At 39.1% G+C, this 23,207-nt stretch overlaps 2 protein-coding genes across 3 annotated transcripts in view; one reads left to right on the top strand and one right to left on the bottom strand.

Annotated features, from left to right (window-relative positions):
- LOC139751815 (microcephalin-like) overlaps positions 1-23,207 on the bottom strand; it is a 225,100-nt gene that overhangs the window by 158,920 nt on the left and 42,973 nt on the right. The window lies entirely within an intron of this gene.
- The window catches only part of LOC139751814 (XK-related protein 6-like), a 44,651-nt gene that overhangs the window by 4,501 nt on the left and 16,943 nt on the right, over positions 1-23,207 (top strand). For both annotated transcript variants that reach the window (XM_071667403.1, XM_071667404.1), the window contains exons 2-5: positions 8,123-8,241; positions 11,471-11,572; positions 16,793-17,013; positions 20,773-20,928. In XM_071667403.1, the coding sequence (XP_071523504.1) occupies positions 8,123-8,241; positions 11,471-11,572; positions 16,793-17,013; positions 20,773-20,928 (598 nt within the window). The remainder of the gene's footprint in view (positions 1-8,122; positions 8,242-11,470; positions 11,573-16,792; positions 17,014-20,772; positions 20,929-23,207) is intronic.

The raw sequence follows: 23,207 nt of genomic DNA, 5'->3' as shown, positions 1-23,207 counted from the left end.
GTTGCTGGCTCACTCCCTGACACGTCACTAGCTCATTCCAGTACAAGTCAATGACTCACTCACCACCACTAGCTGGTGGCTTACTCACTGACACACTATGGCTGCTCATTCCTTGACACATGATTGCAGCTCACTCCCTGACACGTGTCAGTGGCTCACTCCCTGACACATGTCAGTGGCTCACTCCATGATACATGATGGCAGCTCACTTCCTGACACATGTAGGCAGCACAGCCCCTGACACATCTGTGGCTTGCTTTCTGATGCATGTTGATGGTTCACTCCCTGACACACATCAAATGGTCCACTTCCTGACACATTGGCAGCTCACTCCCAGTCACATGAAAGTGGCTCATTTACTAACACACATTGGCAGCTCACTCCCTGACACATGATGGTGGCTCACTCCCTTACATGATGGCAGCTTATTTCCTGATACATACCACCGGCTTACTTCTTGACACCCATCAGCAGCTCACTCCCTGACACACAATGTTGGTGCACTCATTGATAAATAACTGACATTATTTGCACCTCTGTAGATATTGTGTTCATATCTTACTGAGTCATCTGGTTGTTTTACTTTTTCAATCTCAGTATGACAACACATAAAATGATAGTAAAACATTCCTTTGTAACTTTTTCTGTAATTATCCTGCTAACTTGATAAAACTGAGAATTGTCAGATGTTAATGCAATTGATAAACGATAACAACCAGTTCATGCTTACTTATGACTTACTCCAGTATTGTACTACATAGATTTGTAAAGTATAGTGACTGCACTAATTTTTTCCTATGATTCTCCAGATGACTAATGTTAAAAACAGAAACTATAAAAATGTAAGTAAGGCTTTCAGTGCATCATGGTCAGGAACGCTAACTGATACACCATGGAAGTCCGTATGTATGAATATATATATATATGATTTGGTAAACAGAGAAGAGGTAGTAAAAGCTTTGCGGAAGATGAAAGCCGGCAAGGCAGCAGGTTTGGATGGTATTGCAGTGGAATTTATTAGAAAAGGGGGTGACTGTATTGTTGACTGGTTGGTAAGGTTATTTAATGTATGTATGACTCATGGTGAGGTGCCTGAGGATTGGCGGAATGCGTGCATAGTGCCATTGTACAAAGGCAAAGGGGATAAGAGTGAGTGCTCAAATTACAGAGGTATAAGTTTGTTGAGTATTCCTGGTAAATTATATGGGAGGGTATTGATTAAGAGGGTGAAGGCATGTACAGAGCATCAGATTGGGGAAGAGCAGTGTGGTTTCAGAAGTGGTAGAGGATGTGTGGATCAGGTGTTTGCTTTGAAGAATGTATGTGAGAAATACTTAGAAAAGCAAAGGGATTTGTATGTAGCATTTATGGATCTGGAGAAGGCATATGATAGAGTTGATAGAGATGCTCTGTGGAAGGTATTAAGAATATATGGTGTGGGAGGCAAGTTGTTAGAAGCAGTGAAAAGTTTTTATCGAGGATGTAAGGCATGTGTACGTGTAGGAAGAGAGGAAAGTGATTGGTTCTCAGTGAATGTAGGTTTGCGGCAGGGGTGTGTGATGTCTCCATGGTTGTTTAATTTGTTTATGGATGGGGTTCTTAGGGAGGTGAATGCAAGAGTTTTGGAAAGAGGGGCAAGTATGAAGTCTGTTGGGGATGAGAGAGCTTGGGAAGTGAGTCAGTTGTTGTTCGCTGGTGATACAGCGCTGGTGGCTGATTCATGTGAGAAACTGCAGAACCTGGTGACTGAGTTTGGTAAAGTGTGTGAAAGAAGAAAGTTAAGAGTAAATGTGAATAAGAGCAAGGTTATTAGGTACAGTAGGGTTGAGGGTCAAGTCAATTGGGAGGTGAGTTTGAATGGAGAAAAACTGGAGGAAGTGAAGTGTTTTAGATATCTGGGAGTGGATCTGACAGCGGATGGAACCATAGAAGCGGAAGTGGATCATAGGGTGGGGGAGGGGGCGAAAATTCTGGGAGCCTTGAAGAATGTGTGGAAGTCGAGAACATTATCTTGGAAAGCAAAAATGGGTATGTTTGAAGGAATAGTGGTTCCAACAATGTTGTATGGTTGCGAGGCGTGGGCTATGGATAGAGTTGTGCGCAGGAGGATGGATGTGCTGGAAATGAGATGTTTGAGGACAATGTGTGGTGTGAGGTGGTTTGATCGAGTGAGTAACGTAAGGGTAAGAGAGATGTGTGGAAATAAAAAGAGCATGGTTGAGAGAGCAGAAGAGGGTGTTTTGAAGTGGTTTGGGCACATGGAGAGAATGAGTGAGGAAAGATTGACCAAGAGGATATATGTGTCGGAGGTGGAGGGAACGAGGAGAAGAGGGAGACCAAATTGGAGGTGGAAAGATGGAGTGAAAAAGATTTTGTGTGATCGGGGCCTGAACATGCAGGAGGGTGAAAGGAGGGCAAGGAATAGAGTGAATTGGAGCAATGTGGTATACCGGGGTTGACGTGCTGTCAGTGGATTGAATCAAGGCATGTGAAGCGTCTGGGGTAAACCATGGAAAGCTGTGTAGGTATGTATATTTGCGTGTGTGGACGTATGTATATACATGTGTATGGGGGGGGGGGGGCGGGTTGGGCCATTTCTTTCGTCTGTTTCCTTGCGCTACCTCGCAAACGCGGGAGACAGCGACAAAGTATAATAAAAAAAAAATAATATATATATATATATATATATATATATATATTGCTTTCCGAGATAATGTTCTCGACTTCCACACATTCTTCAAGGCTCCCAGGATTTTCGTCCCCTCCCCCACCCTATGATTCACTTCCGCTTCCATGGTTCCATCCGCTGCCAGATCCACTCCCAGATATCTAAAACACTTTACTTCCTCCAGTTTTTCTCCATTCAAACTTACCTCCCAATTGACTTGACCCTCAACCCTACTGTACCTAATAACCTTGCTCTTATTCACATTTACTCTTAACTTTCTTCTTTCACACACTTTACCAAACTCAGTCACCAACTTCTGCAGTTTCTCACATGAATCAGCCACCAGCGCTGTATCATCAGTGAACTACAACTGACTCACTTCCCAAGCTCTCTCATTCACAACAGACTTCATACTTGCCCCTCTTTCCAAAACTCTTGCATTCACCTCCCTAACAACCCCATCCATAAACAAATTAAACAACCATGGAGACATCACACACCCCTGCTGCAAACCTACATTCACTGAGAACCAATCACTTTCCTCTCTTCCTACATGTACACATGCCTTACATCCTCGATAAAAACTTTTCACTGCTTCTAACAACTTGCCTCCCACACCATATATTCGTAATACCTTCCACAGAGCATCTCTATCAACTCTATCATATGCCTTCTCCAGATCCATAAATGCTACATACAAATCCATTTGCTTTTCTAAGTATTTCTCACATACATTCTTCAAAGCAAACACCTGATCCACACATCCTCTACCACTTCTGAAACCACACTGCTCTTCCCCAATCTGATGCTCTGTACATGCCTTCACCCTCTCAATCAATACCCTCCCATATGATTTACCAGGAATACTCAACAAACTTATACCTCTGTAATTTGAGCACTCACTCTTATCCCCTTTGCCTTTGTACAATGGCACTATGCACGCATTCCGCCAATCCTCAGGCACCTCACCATGAGTCATACATACATTAAATAACCTTACCAACCAGTCAACAATACAGTCACCCCCTTTCTTAATAAATTCCACTGCAATACCATCCAAATCTGCCGCCTTGCTGGCTTTCATCTTCTGCAAACCTTTACTACCTCTTCTCTGTTTACCAAATCATTCTCCCTAACCCTCTCACTTTGCACACCACCTCGACCAAAATACCCTATATCTGCCACTGTCTATCTGCCACTCTATCACCAAACACATTCAACAAACCTTCAAAATACTCACTCCATCCCCTTCTCACATCACCACTACTTGTTATCACCTCCCCATTAGCCCCCTTCACTGAAGTTCCCCTTTGTTCCCTTGTCTTATGCACTTTATTTACCTCCTTCCAAAAGTCTTTTTTATTCTCCCTAAAATTTAATGATACTCTCTCGCCCCACCTCTCATTTGCCCTCTTTTTCACCTCTTGCACCTTTCTCTTGACCTCTTGCCTCTTTCTTTTATACATCTCCCAGTCATTTGCATTATTTCCCTGCAAAAGTCATCCAAATGCCTCTCTCTTCTCTTTCACTAATAATCTTACTTCTTCACCGCACCACTCACTACCCATTCTAGTCTGCCCACCTCCCATGCTTCTCATGCCACAAGCATCTTTTGCACAAGCCATCACTGCTTCCCTAAATACATCCCATTTCTCCCCCACTCCCCTTACCTCCTTTGTTCTTACCTTTTTCCATTCTGTACTCAGTCTCTCCTGGTACTTCCTCACACAAGTCTCCTTCCCAAGCTCACTTACTCTCACCACTCTCTTCACCCCAACATTCTCTCTTCTTTTCTGAAAACCTCTACAACTCTTCACCTTTGCCTCCATAAGATAATGATCAGACATCCCTCCAGTTGCACCTCTCAGCACAATAACATCCAAAAGTCTCTCTTTCGCGTGCCTATCAATTAACATGTAATACAATAACACTCTCTGGCCATCTCTCCTACTTAAATACGTATACTTATGTATATCTCTCTTTTTAAACCAGGTATTCCCAATCACCAGTCCTTTTTCAGCACATAAATCTACAAGCTCTTCACCATTTCCATTAATAACACTAAACACCCCATGTACACCAATTATTCCCTCAACTGCCACATTACTCACCTTTGCATTCAAATCACCCATCACTATAACTCGGTCTCGTGCATCAAAACTAACACACTCACTCATCTGCTCCCAAAACACTTGCCTCTCATGATCTCTCTTCTCATGCCCAGGTGCATATGCACCAATAATCACCTATCTCTCTCCACCCACTTTCAGTTTTACCCATATCAATCTAGAGTTTACTTTCTTACACTGTATTACATACTCCCAGCACTCCTGTTTCAGGAGTAGTGCTACTCCTTCCCTTGCTCTTGTCCTCTCACTAGCCCCTGACTTTACTCCCAGGACATTCCCAAACCACTCTTTCCCTTTACCCGTGAGCTTTGTTTCACTCAGAGCCAAAACATCCAGGTTCCTTTCCTCAAACATACTACCTATCTCTCCATTTTTCTCATCTTGGTTACATCCACACACATTTAGACACCCCAATCTGAGCCTTCGAGGAGGATGAGCACTCCCTGTGTGACTCCTTCTTCTGTTTCCCCTTTTAGAAAGTTAAAATACAAGGAGGGGAGGGTTTCCAGCCCCCCGCTCCTGTCCCCTTTAGTCACCTTTTACAACATGTGAGGAATGCGTGGGAAGTATTCTTTTGAGCGATTGGGGCCTGTACATGCAGGAGGGTGAAAGGCATGCATGGAATAGAGTGAACTGGAACGATGGGGTATACCTGGGTTGATGTGCTGTCAATGGATTGAACCAGGGAATGTGAAGCATCTGGGGTAAACCATGGAAAGTTCTGTGGGGCCTGGATGTGGAAAGGGAGCTGTGGTTTCAGTGCATTATACATGACAGCTAGTAAGGTTTGTGGAGGTTTTCAGAAAAGAAGAGAAAATGTTGGGGTGAAGAGAGTGGTGAGAGTAAGTGAGCTTGGGAAGGAGACTTGTGTGAGGAGGGGAGGGTTTTCTAGCCCCCTGCTTGCGTCCCCTTTAGCCGCCTTCTATGACGCGTGGGAAATGCGTTGGAAGTATTCTTTCTCCCCTATCCCCAGGGATATATATATGTGTGTGTGTGTGTGTGTGTGTGTGTTTATATAAATAGTACACCTTACTGTAACTCCCTGATGCAGGAGTCTTATTTATCAGTCTGTCTGATTTGCAGGCCTTACCAAGTAAAATGGGTTTTAAGAAATCTAACCTCCCTGTTGTTTAATTAATCTCCATTTCATTTGGAAGCTTACTCAAAGTCCTAATACGAGATTTTTGTTTCTTTTTTGACTTTTGTTCCTCACAACAGAGAAACTGGTTAAAATGGAGCTCCTTGGGAGAGTCTTAGGGCATACTTTAAAGCAACTTTCCTTTCCATACAGGGACTTTAATGCAACTGCTGATACTAGGCAATATAGCAGATGACAGGCTGCTTTCTCTTGATAAGGAGGAAGTTAGAATTGTTTCAGTCTTCATTCTGTGACTCCCTTTTCCCCTTGAGGCCATTTATAATGTCCTTAGAACTTGACTTTCTGGAACTATCAGTGTAAAGAAAACTTGTTATTAATCCTAACCCTTCAAAGGAAAGTGAAGGGAATAGACACTAAGGCTGGGACTGTTACTCCAAATCTTATGTCTTAAAAGGATTAATTCTAGAGGGCTTTGCCATTCTTTCCATATTTCATTGAGATGGAAGAGCATTACTGCATGCCAGTACAGCTCTGCTGTAGGTAGAGGTGCCTTTTCAAGGCAACCCTTTCAGAGGCCATCAAGGTGGATCTATAGTTAGGTTCCCCGTAAAATAGCTCCTCACCAATCGTGGGTCAATTCCAGAACTTTCAAGGTTTTCTGAAGTCCGAGAGATAGGAACTTTTGTTGTTAAAAGTTCCTGGGAATCTGACACCCATTAAAATTTTTGTAAGGAAATCTAGAGCCTGCAGTGGACCAATTTTATCAATACTCTTTTTCTGGTCCAAAAAAGAGAGTCATTAGTTAACATTTGATTTTGGATATGGATTTTCTAAACACCCTCATACTAAAACAAACTCAAGAAGGTCACTTTACAGAGCATCAGCCAGAAACTTACTGTGATGAAATGGACAAGCAATGTTGTTTCCTGTGGGGCAGGGTAGCAACAGGCATTGATGAAGGCAAGCAAGTATGAATATGTACATGTGTATATGTCTGTGTGTGTATGTATATGTATGTGTATGTTTGTGTATATTGATATGTATATGTATGTATATGAGCGTATGTGGGCGTTTGATTATATGTACTTGTATATGAGTGGATGGGCCATGGTGCTGCCTCACTGATGCAGGAAGCAGCGATTATGTATAATGACTAAATATATATGAATAACCTTCAAAGGAGGAATATTCCAGACAAGGGTTTTAAACCCTTAACACTTTTCAAAAAGGTTTTGTCATCAACCTACACAGTTCTTCCTTAATTATCAGACAGAACTTTATATGGCTTTACCATGATTAGAATGACTTACTCTGGTAGTGTGTAGCTTGACTTTTATAATTAGCTATTCTGTTGTGTTAGCCGATAGTTTTATCAAACTTCATTTATGTATTTCTGAGGTCTTTCTTAGATATGGAAATAATGCATACTGAGTATATTTATGTAGCTTTAGGTGCTTAAAGTATAACTGACTCATGTAAAGTAATAAAGTACCCCTTTCTATTTTGTAATGAAGCCCTATGAATGTATTTTTCTGGTTATCTGTATTATCACATTTAATTGACATTGGTAATTTGTTTTGTACAAGAATTTTTCCATGAAGGTTTGCTTTATAATAGGGTTATAGTACAGCTGACACCATCAATATAAGGTTAATGACACATGGAATTGTTTGCCTTGACAATGCTTTTAATTTCATGTTCTTAAAATCCTACAGTTTAGGGAAATTTTTCTGTGCAGGTAGTGAGGTTTCATTGTGGGACTTGCCTGCTTGCAGCAGTATTTAACTCTGATTTTTTTCTTCTGCATGTAATCCTTCAGTTTTTCAAATGATCCATGCTGCAGACAGCCTCTTGGTGTGAACATTCTTTTGAGAGTCAGTCTTTTCATCTACAAAGGAATGCAGTGTGGAGTTTATGATATTTTTGTTTGTATTACTAGAAGTCATCAAACTTTCAATGAAATCAACCTTGGTTCATCAGAGACTATGTGTTGTAAATCAGCTTCCTAGAATCTTGAAAGAAAACACAGTGCCTATGCCTTGCACAAATAAGTTCACAGGACTTTCCCTACATTCTAGATACATTATTCATTCAAATGTCAGACACTCCTGAATTAAGGCAGTCTCTTTCCAAAAGTTCAGGTCAGCTTCTAGTATATTAAGTATAAATATGATATGAAATCATATTACAATCATATAAAACATATAATTTCTTTTTCCCTTTCAGTCTTTGGACATCGTAACTGCAACTACCCATTGGAGGCATAATGATGTCACCTGGTTTACGCTTACCATAATTTTCATAAGCCTTCCGTCTATAGTTATGACTGTTGTTTCACTCTGCTGGTAATTTCCTACTCTAATATTTTTGAGTTTATTTTAATTGGTTTATGATACACATGATTCAGTGTTGAACTGAATGATCAAGTTTGTTCATATGAAGCTTAATTGAATGAATGGGCAGGAAACTGTACAGACTTCTAAAAGATCATTGTACATATTTAGGTACTTCTGTTTGAATCGTTAATTTATTCTTTTACTCTGTAAGAAATGGGTAGGTTAGAACCTCAGTACAACAATATTCATGTATATTTCCCAGTGATCCACTTATCATACAGCCCTCCTACATGTATTTACCATACTATCCCACTGCTTTACAATCTTTCCTCACCCATATTCATTTTCTCCTTATGCACATGCTACTTCAGTACTTTCTTTCTGCAACAAATGAGTGAATGCTGTGACAGAAACCAGAAGAAAGAGTTGATTAGAGAGCATTGCCCTGCAATAACCAAAGATGATAAATAAAATTCTTATGATCAAGGTGGAAAAGTAAAATAATTGTAGTGAAACATTGTAATTGAATTATACATGCAAAAAAGAGTAAGCAGTGAACAAATGAAAGCACAGTGCATTGTTTATATGATTAAAAACAAAAGAGAAATATCACAGTAAAAAATAGGGAAAATTCTTGTTACCCCAGTACAGCAAGGTATCATTCACCATCTCTTGGCCTAGGGTACTATGATTCTGGTACTTCAGATCATGAGTCCACACTTGCAGAATCTGTCTTTAAGTCAGTCTTTATTGCTATTTTCATGGAGACCAATTATTGCCTAATGACTCGAACAACTTAGACATCAGCACTCAAGGAGCTTAGTTCAGTCATTGTCTGACTATTCACTCTCTCAGATTTCACCTTGGAGGAATGTTTAGTTTGATGCTAAGCAGCCCTCACAGAATTTGTCAGTTATTTATATCTCGGAAATATCCAGTTAACTAAAACTACAGTTTGAAGAAGTGAGAGGCTCTTTTTCAGTCTACCAGCACAAGACTATGTCCTTCTTGGATATTCATTAAAATCATCAGGATATTCCTAGAAGCACAAAGTTGGGGCTGTTCCTTTTTTAACCATAGCAAGAACAGTACTAGGATTTTCACCATTATCATTATACTCTACTTATGCCCCAGGAGTCCCTTCTATCTTAGGCTCAGGAAACTGGCCATCTCTACTGGTTGGGCCCATATGTCATAAAATGTAGTGATGTTGTGTGTGCATCTATGTGATGGCATGTACATCCACCCAGTGTGACTGATTGGTTGTGCTTTGGCTTGACTTAACATATGTATCCAGCACGGATTGAAAGAATGTGCTAGAAGTCTGAAATATATGATTAGAGAATGTGGTACAGGTACACTACCAATTTTCTGGCACTATGGATTCCCAAAGCCTTGCCAGATTAACCATTTTGCCAGACCAACTGTGGTCATGTACTAATAATTCATCAACACACCTCTAACCCATTGATTATACATCTCCTGTGTCTAAAGCATACCATGGACTGGTAGAAATCTAAATCAAACAAACATCAAATGTAAATTAAATAGATAAATGAAATACAGGTACTTATACAATTGTACATTAGTGAAACAAGATTACAAAATTTTCTCCCTTTGCTTCTTTATATCATAAAACAGTTGATGAACCAATACTATAGATGTCACACATCTTACGCACTAAAACACTATGGTCCATTTTTTTCAACAGTTCTACTTTATCTTGGATCGTTATAGACTGGTGTTTAAGTTTGACACCACGACTGACACTCTCACCTCTTAGAAGCCATAGCTAGGGTTAAACTTGAGCAAAATAAGCTAAGAATCTCACAGAATTGCAGTATCACTACCAACAAGTGCAGTGTAAAGAATGTAAATAAGCATGCCCTACACACAACGGCATCTGTGGCTGCCCAGTAAACTAGTCTGGTGGCTGTGGTAATTTCAAGTTCCCTCATGTAATTTTGTCCGAACTAAAGGAGGTGCCGAACCATCAGTTGCCTGAAATTTGGTAGTGTACCTGTATATCGTTTTTATGCTGTTTCATGTATATTCCATGCTTAAAAGTTGAATATGGTCAGGAACATAACCTCCATTATATAATGGGTTTCCCAGATTTACAATGCCTTACCTTGTGACAGGGTTTCCAGGAATTTCCTGATTACAAATTTGGGGATAATGGTACAAGCTTGTCATACTTTTTCACTCTGTACACCCTTATCATTATATGATATGGATATTTGATCTCTAGCTCTTACTTTTGAAAGTTTTGTACTTTTTACTAATATCCAATCCCCGTATCATGGTGATGTTCCAAGAATACACTCAGTTTGCCTTTATATTGCAAAGAAAAGAGTGGTAAAAAAAGGCTAACCAATGAAGTGTTAATATTTCAATTTTATAAAAAAAAGATGATATTACAGACTTAGATGAATTCCATATGTCAAAACTAGGAGTAAAATTTCATAGATTTAAATGTGTAACATTACAGAGTTAGGCATGATTAAGGATATGCTCTAAGTGCTCAGCATTGGTGCTGGACATTTATTTGGATGCATCCCACAGAGTTACTAATAATTCATTCTCATTTGTTCAAAGGAATTTATCTAATTTCGACTACAGTGGCTTCCTTCAGCTCAGGGATGATGCTTGACATATTCTGATAGACACTGTCCTTGAGGTCTTTTTATAATGAAAATCTGTGGGGAGTATGGGGACTGTTTGTCATCACAATGGCAACTGATGATTTTCTCACCAAAGTGCTCTGTCAAGCATTCTTGGTTTGATGTTAATTGAATGAGGAACAACTCCTCTCATATTAGAGGAAATCATCAATCATCCTCCTAATGTCAAGTGGTCCCCACACTCCCCTAATCTTAATCCCCCAGATCATTACCTGTGGGGAATTATCAGAGATAGTGTATAGTGTGTAACAGGGAGGCTCAGCACCATCCCTGAGTTGAAGAAAGCCATCACAATTAAAAGTGAATGTGAGCAGTCATGAGTAACTTTGAGATACATCCATATGTGCATCCATTGCCAAGGAAAGCCTTTTATAGCATATGCTGGATCATGCAAGTAATTTTGTAATATCATTATTCAAAAGAATTTAAGTTTTAGCAATAGTTTTTGTTGGTAAACCTATTTTTACTACTCTCTCCTTCATTGCTGACAATATCTTATACCACTGTACATACTTGTAAGTTGAAAACAACTAAGTTTTATCATTCATTTACAGGTACATTAAAGATGCTGATGATCCAAATGTTCCAGAGGTTTCATTATCTCGTTGGGTTGTACGCATTATTTTACTCATGTTTCAGCTTGGACCAGTACTTAGGTATGCATATTTCATCTTTATATGATATTGTTAAACATAATGTATATTGAAAAAGAAAGTTAGTGGATTATGATAGTTTTAAAGTCATGTTAAACAAGCATTTATGTTGTAACCATGCACAGAGGTACCTTGATTAACAGTCCTTTTAGTGGTGCTTTGTTAGAACACCTCCACTTCTGTTAGATTTCTTATTTGCCGGAAAAAAATTAAGATCCCTCAAGTGGTTCAGAAGTCTCATGCACTTGTCTCTTCTTTTCTCTAATCTTAATACTCAGTCAGTGAGAACAGTGTGTGCTGATCAGCACTTGGCAAATCAGTGCCTTGCTTCAGTTTTGAATGTTCTCCTCAAACCTATCTTTACAGCACAGTGGTTACTCTTGTATTTCTCTCATTTTTGCTTATCTTTATGTGTTCAGTTTGCACAAATTGTCTGGAAAAATGCTGGCAGTTGATAGTACTGGTAATGTAGCCAAATAACTATGGACAAACTTCAGTTTAGAAAAGAAGATGCATGCCTTAAGCCTTGCCAAGACTGATGAACAACAAGCTAATATGGTTGGAGCTTGGGCATGCCTACCTCCATGATTTGATCAATTCTTAAGAATAAGGATAAGATGTAAGCTTCTCTACATTTCACCTGTTCATTACTTTCAACCAAGACAGCAGTTCAGCCTGGCTCATCCTCAAAGCAGTAGCTTCTCTCTCTTCATTACACACTTCTGTCATGTAGGAGTGTTGACAGACACTGGTTACTTTATACTGTTCTGACCATTTGTACTGGTGGATACTGTAATTATATTTTTCCTCTGGCATTATCATTTACAACATTTATCATATGCACTCAGTCATTACTGTATTTGAGCTGTTACTTTAATTTGAATAAAGCCCTTCTATATCATGTACAGGTGAGCAATGGTGACGTCTAACATGAATCACAATTGGAGTTTTATTCTAATTACCTTATTGTGTGACATTTCAGTTAATATTTAGTTTTCAGGAACACATCTCAGGCATCAGTCTGGGTACTTCTGTGTATATGACATTGATTTATGAATTTTATCATACATATGATTTACTTAATTCAAGGATGGAGTGAAAAAGATTTTGAGCTAATCGGGTTTGAACTTGCAGAAGGGTGAAAGGTGTGCATGGGATAGAGGTCAGTGTGCTGTCAATGGACTGAATCTAGACATATGAAGCATCTGGGGTAAACCATGGAAAGGCTTGTGGGGCCTGGTTGTGTATAGGGAGCTGTAGTTGTCAGTACATTACACATGACAGCTAAAGAATGGATGTGCCTTTCTTCATCTGTTCCTGGCTCTACCTCACTACCGCAGGAAACAGTGATCATGAAAAAAATTCACTTTGATTATATAATCCCAGGATCCTTTATACATGGTTCCTGCATATTCAAGGTAGCTGCCAGAAAATGATGGATTCCCTCAGAGTAAGAAGTTGCTTAAAGATATTATACTCTTGTTTTGTCCATTGGAATTGATACACCCTTGCTGAAGGAGACTTTTCAGTTGGAATGTAACCACATGCAGGCAGAGTCTAGCAACACCATTTATGTCTATTATAATTATTATTGTTGTTTTTAACCATAGGACCCCTTTGTTATGGGGCTCCTGTAACTCTAAGGCTGCACTACATCCAGTAGCAAAGATACAATGGACTCCTTTGGAAAGAGAAGTTCTTCAATGACACTGTACTCTTTTCAATCCAGTGATGGTGATACAACTTTTCTGAAGGTGACTTTTTAACTTAGAGCATAATCATGTGCATATGTAGTATGGCTCAGTGGCACAGTACCATCTATGAACTGTTCTGGTCATCACATATGATGCTCACATGGCATTCATTCCCTGCACCACAAACATCAATACAAAAGCAACATATAGATTAAATGCCACAGATAACCCTCACAGAACAATGATTCATATTGAGATGTTTCTCTATGGTGACATCTGAGAATTAGAGCAGAATTTCATTGAATAACAGTTTTCACAGTGATGACAGATTTGAAAAAAATTCATATTTTTTCAATTACTCTTTAATCAAATGAAATATTCAACTATATTGTAAGGTTTTTCAGTCATAAGTCCTTTTATAATGTAAAATCAAAATAACATCAAATTCTTATTGTGTTTCAGCCACTGACTGTCACCTAATAAGGAACACCAGGTTGTTATATTCTTAATTCTGAATAAAAGCGAATTCTAACTTGAAAACATTAAGATGGGTAATATAATGGCCTAAGACATCAGCAGACAAGGTAATATAATGGCTAAAGACATCAGCAGACATCACTGTAATGTACAAATGGATAAATTTACTTTGGAAGGCTATTTCCATCCCACTCTTCCACCACCTTCTTCAATCCCTCATCACCAGCATTCTCAGTAGACTCACTGATTATCATATGATTCGTTAGTGAAATGGCAACAGTTGCTGAATCAGAGTCCGATTTACATCAAGGTAGACTGTGGTATAGTGATGATAAGTTAAGATGTTGTGGGTATAGTCTGTACATGAGAATAAGATTGGATGAATTTTCGGTCTGGAACATAACCCCCTGGAAACATTGGTTCCAATTACCCATACAACAATACTCCATAACAATAACAGATCTCTAGGAACTTTGTTGTTCTATGATGGCCCCTCTTGCCCTAGATTTGGACAAGACAAAGAATTCCTTGGTATCCTGTACTTACAATTCTTCTGCTCCTCCCTAAACTCCACACTTTCCCTGCCTGGTTGTCCACCCTTCCAAAAGCAAAAATAACATAGCTGTCTAGCTATCACTAACATCAAACAAAAAATTGTTCCAATACAATCTCACTTCAATATTCTTGGCTGTCAGTTCTTTGCAATGGTCCTAAAACCATCGTGTCCAAACCAAACCATAACTAATCTCTAACTTGCTTATAGAAATAGGAAACTTGCTCTTGCCTCACACTTTAGCAACTTATATTCCCAGGTCCCCTCACTCTTGCCTGTGCAACATCTTGAATGATATAAGGCTTGGTTAAGGACTAGTTTATGGTGGTCATAACCACAGCTGTTGATTGAATTGTGCATATTCTTCATCTGTTGATGACTGACCAGAGTCTTATGTAAGTAGCATCAAGGATTTGGTTTATCTAGTCATCTTTCATATACAAAATTACATAACTGAACATTTGTTTTTTCATCCAAGCTTCAGTAAAACTTTGTTGACAAGGAACATTTCTTTCTAGATGAAGAAAGTTTGTGTTCCTTTTATAGCCAGAACTGATTAGTAGAGCCCACGATGTATGGAAAGTGGCTTCCATCTTGGCTTCCTTATGGAGTCTGTCTTTAGATGAGATTATTAAAAGTGGTTTTATCAAAATTGGTTTATGGCATTCATCAAACACCTGTTTAATCTTCCTTGTGATGACTATTTGTGTGTTGACCCATCTCAGCTTTGTATGCATATCTTTACTCCCATGTATTTATGCACACACACACACACACACACACACACACACACACACACACACACACACTGTAGCCTATGTCAGGTGTAACTCTGGGTGTGCTGCACTGAGAACAGAACAGTCCAGAGCAATAGCCAAATTGTCATTAGTGCTTTTGGTGTACAGTTGATTGTTTTTCCCTTAGTGCACAAAATACAAAAATTTTCTTTTCAAACTATGAGCATGTGCACACAAAATATAAGACCATCATTCCTAGTTTAGAAAAAGACATTATTTACCAGACTGCCCAATCCTTAGTATGGAAAAAAATCATAAAATTCTATGTGATTAATGTACAAAAGTTATCAAAACTATTATTTTTCTTATGAATCAAGGATTTAGCATTTAGAAAAAAAAAATTTATCAGGCTGGCCAGTGCTGATATGAGTGGTGGGTACTATTGGTGGCAATTATTACCGCAGACATGGTGATTGTTCTTTGGGAAGGCACATGACCATCCATTGCTAACAGGTTACCAAGGCCCCTAGGCAGCTCCAGTGACTCACCATTTGTTTGGGTTGATGTCTTTAGCTAATCAAAAGATATCTGGCCAGCTATCAGAGCCTATGGACCATGTGGTGGGAAATTATGTTTGTACATAGATGTCAACAGTATCCTGCTATGTAAAGCATCAATAGATGTTCATAGTATAGTTTGAAAGGACTAAGGATATGTATCTTTTTGTATTTCATTTTACTTGGGATTTATGTAAGGTTCCTCATTCATTAGGGTAAGCTGTCTAATGTTCATAAGTGTCTTTCGTGAGGTACAAAAATTAGGTTTTCCAGTGTAGAAAACATTACTTAAGGCAGATAACTTTATTTTGATATACTTTCATTCTTTTTGAAGAACAACTGCATGAGTCCTGACAGTAATAGATCCAAGACACTGAGTCCACTGGATAGTGAAAAATGTGGATATGAGGCTGGGAAACTACATGCATTACAAGTGCCAATAACATCATAGACCAGCACAGTATGCTCTATGGTTGTTGACTCTCAATAAATGAGCATTAACTGCCAATTGTAAGTATGTGCTTTATATAATGCTCAAAGGGCTCAGTCTCTGATAAAGAAATTGTTCTCATACCTCAGAACAAACATTTTTCTCCATCTCTGACATGAGGCTGGATACTTTTCAGTGACCTTTGCTAAATGTAATATTAGGTTACCTGCTTTAAGGGATGGTAGGTGTAGTTAATAATTAAGATTTCATTGCTTGGATGTCATTGCAAATTAGAGGTCATGAAGCAACTTTCATTGTAGGTTGGTGTCAGATACAGTTTTAGATATACTTCATACTGTTTTTGGCCACAGTATGAAGTACACAGTTAACTGCTCACTCATTTACCTTTGTTGCCTGTTGATGTCTCATAGGAGAATCTTGAGTGAGGAGCTAGCTTTCTATTACTAATCACAAAGTGTGTCACTAGTTACAAGTGGGATGAAGGATGTTGGGTGCTAGCCAGCCAAGAGAGGACATCCTGGTTGGAGGATTCAGTTAAGCTCGTTCCATAATTGATGCTCTTACAGGTGTTTCACCTGAGAAAGTGTTAATGTTTTTGAGGTCTTTTTCATTTTTGTTAGGCTTCTGAGGAACACTACCTGAAATATCATAATACATTTTTTTTTTATATTCTGTCCAATTATTGAAACAAGTTTGACACGTAAATTTGATTTATGGGAATGCTTTTGCTTTTTATCTCTCCTTTTCTTGACAGGTACTGTGATTCTTTGTATTATGGAATAATCAGCCGAAGATACTGGAAAAAAGGTGATAAGAAACAACAGCAAGAGTTTTACACCTTGATGCTTTACGAGGAGAGTGATTGTGTTCTTCTACGTCTTTTTGAGTGCTTTATGGAGGCAGCTCCACAGTTGGTACTCCAGCTCTACATCTTGACCCAGCAGCCAGAGTCTGAGGAATATGGTCGAAAATGGGGTGAGCCCTACAACATCTTTAAGAGGAGCAGTACTACTATATATTCATATAGGTTTCCATAACAGTCTTTTTTGAACACATATCTCAAACAGTACATGGATTGTGATTTTATCTTGTACTATGTCATCATCATTTCATAATCTTTGTAAGATGTAACAAAGATTTACGCAAGAAGTCCCCATTGTAAGACCTCACAGCATTTTTTTATATGTATTGAAGAAGGGCACTATGAGAGATCAACCATGAGTGAAGTATGTGGTAAGAGGTGAAATGTCAGAAACAAATGTTAAATCAAATGACAGAGTAATGGGCTGTTTGAGTGAAAAATATATTATGGTAAATGAACTAGAAAAACACTTAATCCAAACCATAATCATGTCTCATGTATTATTTAAGGTGGAATTTTCTCTCCAGAGTTGATTTGTCTTCTGAGCCATAATAGAAATATTGTGGACCTCCAGGGGATACATACATCATAACTCCATAGCTTACTGCTGAGGTATATGCCTATCACCCTGTTAATCCTTTGCTAGATGGTTAATGATCTGGCTTAACCCAGGACCTCCCCTTGATTCATCAACAGCCCCCACTGTGTTTCTGATATATGCAAAGAGGACACCATACCAGCTAGATTCTTCCATTCTTACATGGAAAAATATCCATGTTTGACTTAACTGAGGATATGGGTACTATTTAAGGACTTTTATTTAAATCATAGAGACTGGGTATTCAAAAACACAACTGTGAAAATATATGCACTTGATATCCACTTAGTATACCTACATGAAATGTATACACTGGTTTACTGTATGGTCAGTAACTGTACACATAGTCTTCCAGCATAATCATCACCTGTGAGTCTCCCCTTGATTCATCAGCAGCCTCCACTGTTTCTGATATTTGCAAAGAGGACACCATGCCAGCTAGATTCTTCCATTCTTACATGGAAAAATATCCATGTTTGACTTAACTGGGGATATGGGTACTATTTAAGGACTTTTATTTAAATTATTGAGACTGGGTATTCAAAAACACAACTGTGAAAATATATGCACTTGATATCCACTTGGTATACCTACATGAAATGTATACACTGGTTTACTGTATGGTCAGTAAGTGTACACACAGTCTTCCAGCATAATCATCACCTGTGAGTCTCAAGTGTTTGTATGGGTCATGTGTTTACCTTCCTGCCCTCCTTTTCTCACACACTTCTTAATTTCATTGAGATGTATAGGTATGTATATTTGCGTGTGTGGATGTGTATATATATACATGTGTATGTGGGTGGGTTGGACCATTCTTTCGTCTGTTTCCTTGCACTACCTCACTAACGTGGGAGACAGCGACAAAGCAAAATAAAAAAAAAAATAATATGTATATATATGGTTATACATATTAGGACATGTGAAGCAGCTGGGGGAAACCATGGAATGGTCTATGAGATTCTAACTTTCTGTCACCCTTCTTTCATACTCCTTGCATTCTTTCTGATTCATCTCTTGCTTGCTAAAACTTTTACCTCTCCTCTCCATTCTTCATTATGCCATACTTCCACTTCTCCCTATCCTCATCACCACAAGAATTGCAAAATGTTCAGAATCTCCAAAGAATCCTCTCTCTATCGTAGCATCCCAGCACAACCTTTCTGAACCTTTCATCCACTGCTAAATAGTCAGTCCAAACCTTTTGTTCCTCTCTTCCATCATTTCTCATTGACTTACTTTGGTGGACCATCTTGTGTCGAAAAAAGGAATAAACCCCTCTCATCACAGACATTCACAAGATAACTTCCATTCATATATACTCCAGCTGTTCCCCATTTACCAACTATCTCGCCAGTTTCATCCCATCCCATCTTCACATTCATATCACCCATTACAAACTCCATTCTTTCTTTCTCAAACCCATTAGTAGAGTCATACATATTTTCCCAGAAATGCATCATTTCATCCTTACCTCAGACAGTCTCTATATTCACAGGCACATATACAATTCCAGTCTTTCCTTTGACCGATACTGTTCTTGAAGCATTCCATCCATGCCCTATAATACCCTTCCACACTCTTAGTGACAGGACAATTGAACATTCTTCTTTCCTTCTACCCTGATAATTTTCATTCATTCCCATTCATACTGCTACTCTCCCACAACTTGTACTCATTTCCAGTTTCACTCCGTACACCCTACACATGGATATGGGCTTTCCCTATTCCCTGCACATCCAATCTATAGCTTTTAAATTTTTCTCAGCAGCCATCCCATTAATGTTCAGGGCCATCACTCTTATTCACTCATCCCTTTTACTCATAGATAGATAGATAGATAGATAGATAGATAGATAATGAAGACTGTTGCACCTGCAGCTCACTAGTCATGCTCAAAAAATTATCAGTCTTGCAGTTTATATAGATTATTATTCACAGATGATACCAGGCTCCACCTGCAAGGGTCACTTTTGGTGATGCTGTGTCACTGGGAGTACATTCTCATTAAAGAGCTCCTCACTCCGAAGGAGTCAGCATTTCCCTGCTGCTGGAAGTAGTGCAGCATTGTGCTGCTGGAACCTTTGTGTAATGAGGTTAAATAACTAACACCTTTAAAAGCCTATTGCCTGGAGCTAACCCCACCTCATTTACAGGAAAATTTCTATGTACTGCCAAATTCCTGCAAGGGGCGAATGATGATAAAATTTATGCTCAACTTGTTTATTACACAACAGCACAGAATATCTTGTATATACACTTATCACATCTCATGATCTCATCCACATCTCATGATCTCATAGCCACACATTCCTCCCACACCTTATTACAAATATAGAAAAAGAATCATCCCTCCACTACCAGCTAACACTGCTGGCTGACCTCACCACATGCAATATTTTTGCTCGGGTTACAACTTCAAGTTTGTTTATATAGTAAGTTAAATAATAGCTGGTCCATAATAATTCCTGTGAAAATACATCATGATACACTTAACCTAATAAGGCCTCAGATTACAGGGATTATCTCTTTCTTAATTCCACTTCACCACCATTAACTATTAGTTTATTCACCTGTTAGTTATTAGAATTGAGAATGTCATCCTTTGGGTGAATCCAAGCAACAATTTTTCCTGTTCACTGTGGGCACTGGATATCTTCTGTCGGTCATGGGTGTTTGTCTGCTGCAGGCTTTCACTTGTGAGTTACAATGCCTAACCTCACGCAAGGACTGAGTTCCATTTCATGCTGACAGGGACAGCTGGGCTACTATAGCTACTATTGACACAACCCAAAGAAAGCCAATCTCCCTCATATAAGTTATTCCCTGATTTCCACTGCTCTAAACTGGCTCCCCCCCCTCAGGCTTAGATGCACAAGATTCCTTCCAAAATTGAGATGACATCCTTATCGCCTGTGCTTCCAGTTAATACCACAGCAATCTACACTTGTTTGCACATGACATTCACCCTTTCCCCAAGACATGAATACATACCTGCTTCAATTAAGGCAATAACTCCCTGGGCCCTGGACCACGTGTTTGTTTATCCCTAGTTGCTCAACAATGCTGCCAACCCAGTAGACATGCCATCCTCAGGATTTTAACTGAACCCCAAATTCAAAATCTGTTAACCTGCCCTTCTGATGTTTGGAAAGAGGTCAAAGGTAACACTAGAACTCTTTCTTAGAAAGTGATCCAGGGTATTTATAATGATAAAATTCACAAATAAAATGAAATGAATCTGACAGTTATACATTTATATTTTGATTTGCAGAGTATGTTCTCTTCCTTGGGTGCATCACTTCACTCTTGAGCCTGGCCTGGGGAGTGACAGCATATGCACGATGCAGTCGCTTTACTGATGCTGAAAAGGACAACATATCCATTTCTGGAACAGTTGTTATTTTTTTGTGGCATATCTTTTGCATTGGTATGTGAAAAACCTCCTGCTGTTTTTATATGATATAATGGCATGATCTATACATGAGAATGTAAGAAAAAGTTTGAATGTAGTAGAAATGAAATGCTTAAGGACAATGTATGATGATGTAAGAAAAGTTAAGTAATTATAGGGTGAGAGAGAGGTGTGGTAATAAAAAGAGTATGGTTGAGAAAGCTGAATAGGGTGCGTTGAAATGGATTGGACATATTGAGAATGATGGAGGTGTGGTTGACAAAGAGGATATATGTGCAAGAAGTGTCAAGGGCAACTGGGAGACTGAGCTGAAGATGGAAGAATGGAGTGAATAAAATTTTGAGTTTTTGGGACCTGCAAATGCAGGAGGGTGAAGGGTATGCATAAAACAGAATTGGAGTGCTGTCATATACAGGGGTTGACATGTTGTCAATGGATTGAACCAGGGCATATGAAACAGCCAGGGGAGGCTACAGAAAGGTCTATGGGGCATGGTTGTGGATAGATGCTGTGATTTTTCGAGCATAACACATGACAGCGAGAGAATATCTGTGAACGAATAAGGCTTTTTCTTCATCTGTTCGTGGCACTACGTCACTAACACGAGAAACAGTGCCCTCACGAAAAAACAATTAGAAAAATTCATGTACATTATGCATTTTGCTTCATAATATCTATCTGTAAATGAGATGAGGTTAATGCTATTGATATTGGACTGATAGACATGGTATTACTGATTTGTAGCACATTTTCCTTTTCCAGCATTAAGTATAGTCTGGGTATTTTTTGTATTCCCAAGGTGAAGTGTTGATGACTGGAAGAATGGATGTATATTGCTCTTATATAAAGGCAAAGCAGATAAATATTAATGCCCAGATTACAGAGGTATAAGTCTGTAAGGTGAATGCGAGAATGGTGACTGAGAGTTTGGTGGCATGCACAAAACATGTGTTTAGGGAGGATCATTTTGTGACTCTAGGAGAGGACAACATATCCATTCCTGGAACAGTTGTCATTTTTTTGTGGCATATCTTCTGCTTTGGTACGTGAAAAACCTCCTGGTGCATGCTTGGAAGAATATGTGTGAGAAATGCTTGGTGAAAGGAAATTCTTTGTTGCATATATGGATTAGGAAAAGTGAATCATAGAGTTAACATAGAGGCTTTTTGGAAAATGCTGTGAATACATGGGTTAACATAGAGGCTCTTTAGAAAATGCTATGAATATATAGGGTAAATTGAAAGGTACTAAATTTTTTAAGGAGTTTTTACCAGGAGAGTCAGGAAGGGACAAGAGTGAGTGGGTTCTGTTTAAGGTGGGTCTGCGTCAATGAAGAATGGTGTCGCCATGGTTGTTTGAACTGTTATTTGGACAGGGTGACGAGGGAAGTGAATGCTTGGATGTTAGAATTAGGGTTGTGTTTATGGTATCCTGAGGTTTGAGGGGTATGGGGTAAATTGGTTCTATCTGCAGAAAACAGCCCTGGTAGCAAACTGAAGAGAGCAACTCTTGATGCTTGTGATGAGGGTTTGGAAGTGTGTGAAAGGAGAAAGTTGAGAATACATATAAACAAAAATAAGGTTTTGAGGTGCAGCATGGTGATGAGAGTGGATGGTTTGAATGTAAGTCTTAATAGGGATGACCTGGAAGAAGTGGAGTGCTTTAGGTACCTTTAGCAACCACTGGGACTGAAATGAGTCTCAGGGTGGGAGAGGGGGTGCTAAGGTCCTGTGTGCATTTAGTGTGCGTGTGGAAGGAGTAGCCATTGTCAGTTAGGGTACTGATAGGAATTTTTTTGAAGATACATTTGTCCTGACTGTGTTGTATGGATGTGTTTTGGACCTTAAACACAGGAAAGTAGGGAGTAAATGTGTTGGAAATGAAACACATGAGGATAGTGAGTGGTGTTAGGCTGATTGATCAAGTAAGGAATGTCTGTAAGAGAGAGGTAAGGTAGTAAGCACAGTCTGATTGAGAAAGCTGAACAAGGTTTACTGAAATGGTTTGGACTTATGGAGAGGATGAATGAAGATAGACTGACCAAGAGGATCTGTATGTCAGGAGTGGAGGGAGTAAGGAGTATCCTCCTACTTATGAGTACCTACAGTGAGATTTTGCCATGATAATAAGGCTAATGTGAAGCAGAGAGAGACTGAGAAAGAGGTTGATGAATGGTGTGAAGTATGCATTTAGGTATCAGGACTTCAACATCCAGGTGAAAGGCATGCATGGAAAAGGATGAACTGGTTGGATGTGGTGTGTGGAGGTGGAGGGGATGAGGTGCTGTCAGTGGG

This window comes from Panulirus ornatus, chromosome 12, assembly GCF_036320965.1.
Source record: "Panulirus ornatus isolate Po-2019 chromosome 12, ASM3632096v1, whole genome shotgun sequence".
Taxonomy (NCBI): domain Eukaryota; kingdom Metazoa; phylum Arthropoda; class Malacostraca; order Decapoda; family Palinuridae; genus Panulirus; species Panulirus ornatus.
The sequence above is the reverse complement of the archived record's forward strand: the minus strand, read 5'-3'. Positions and strand labels throughout refer to the sequence as shown.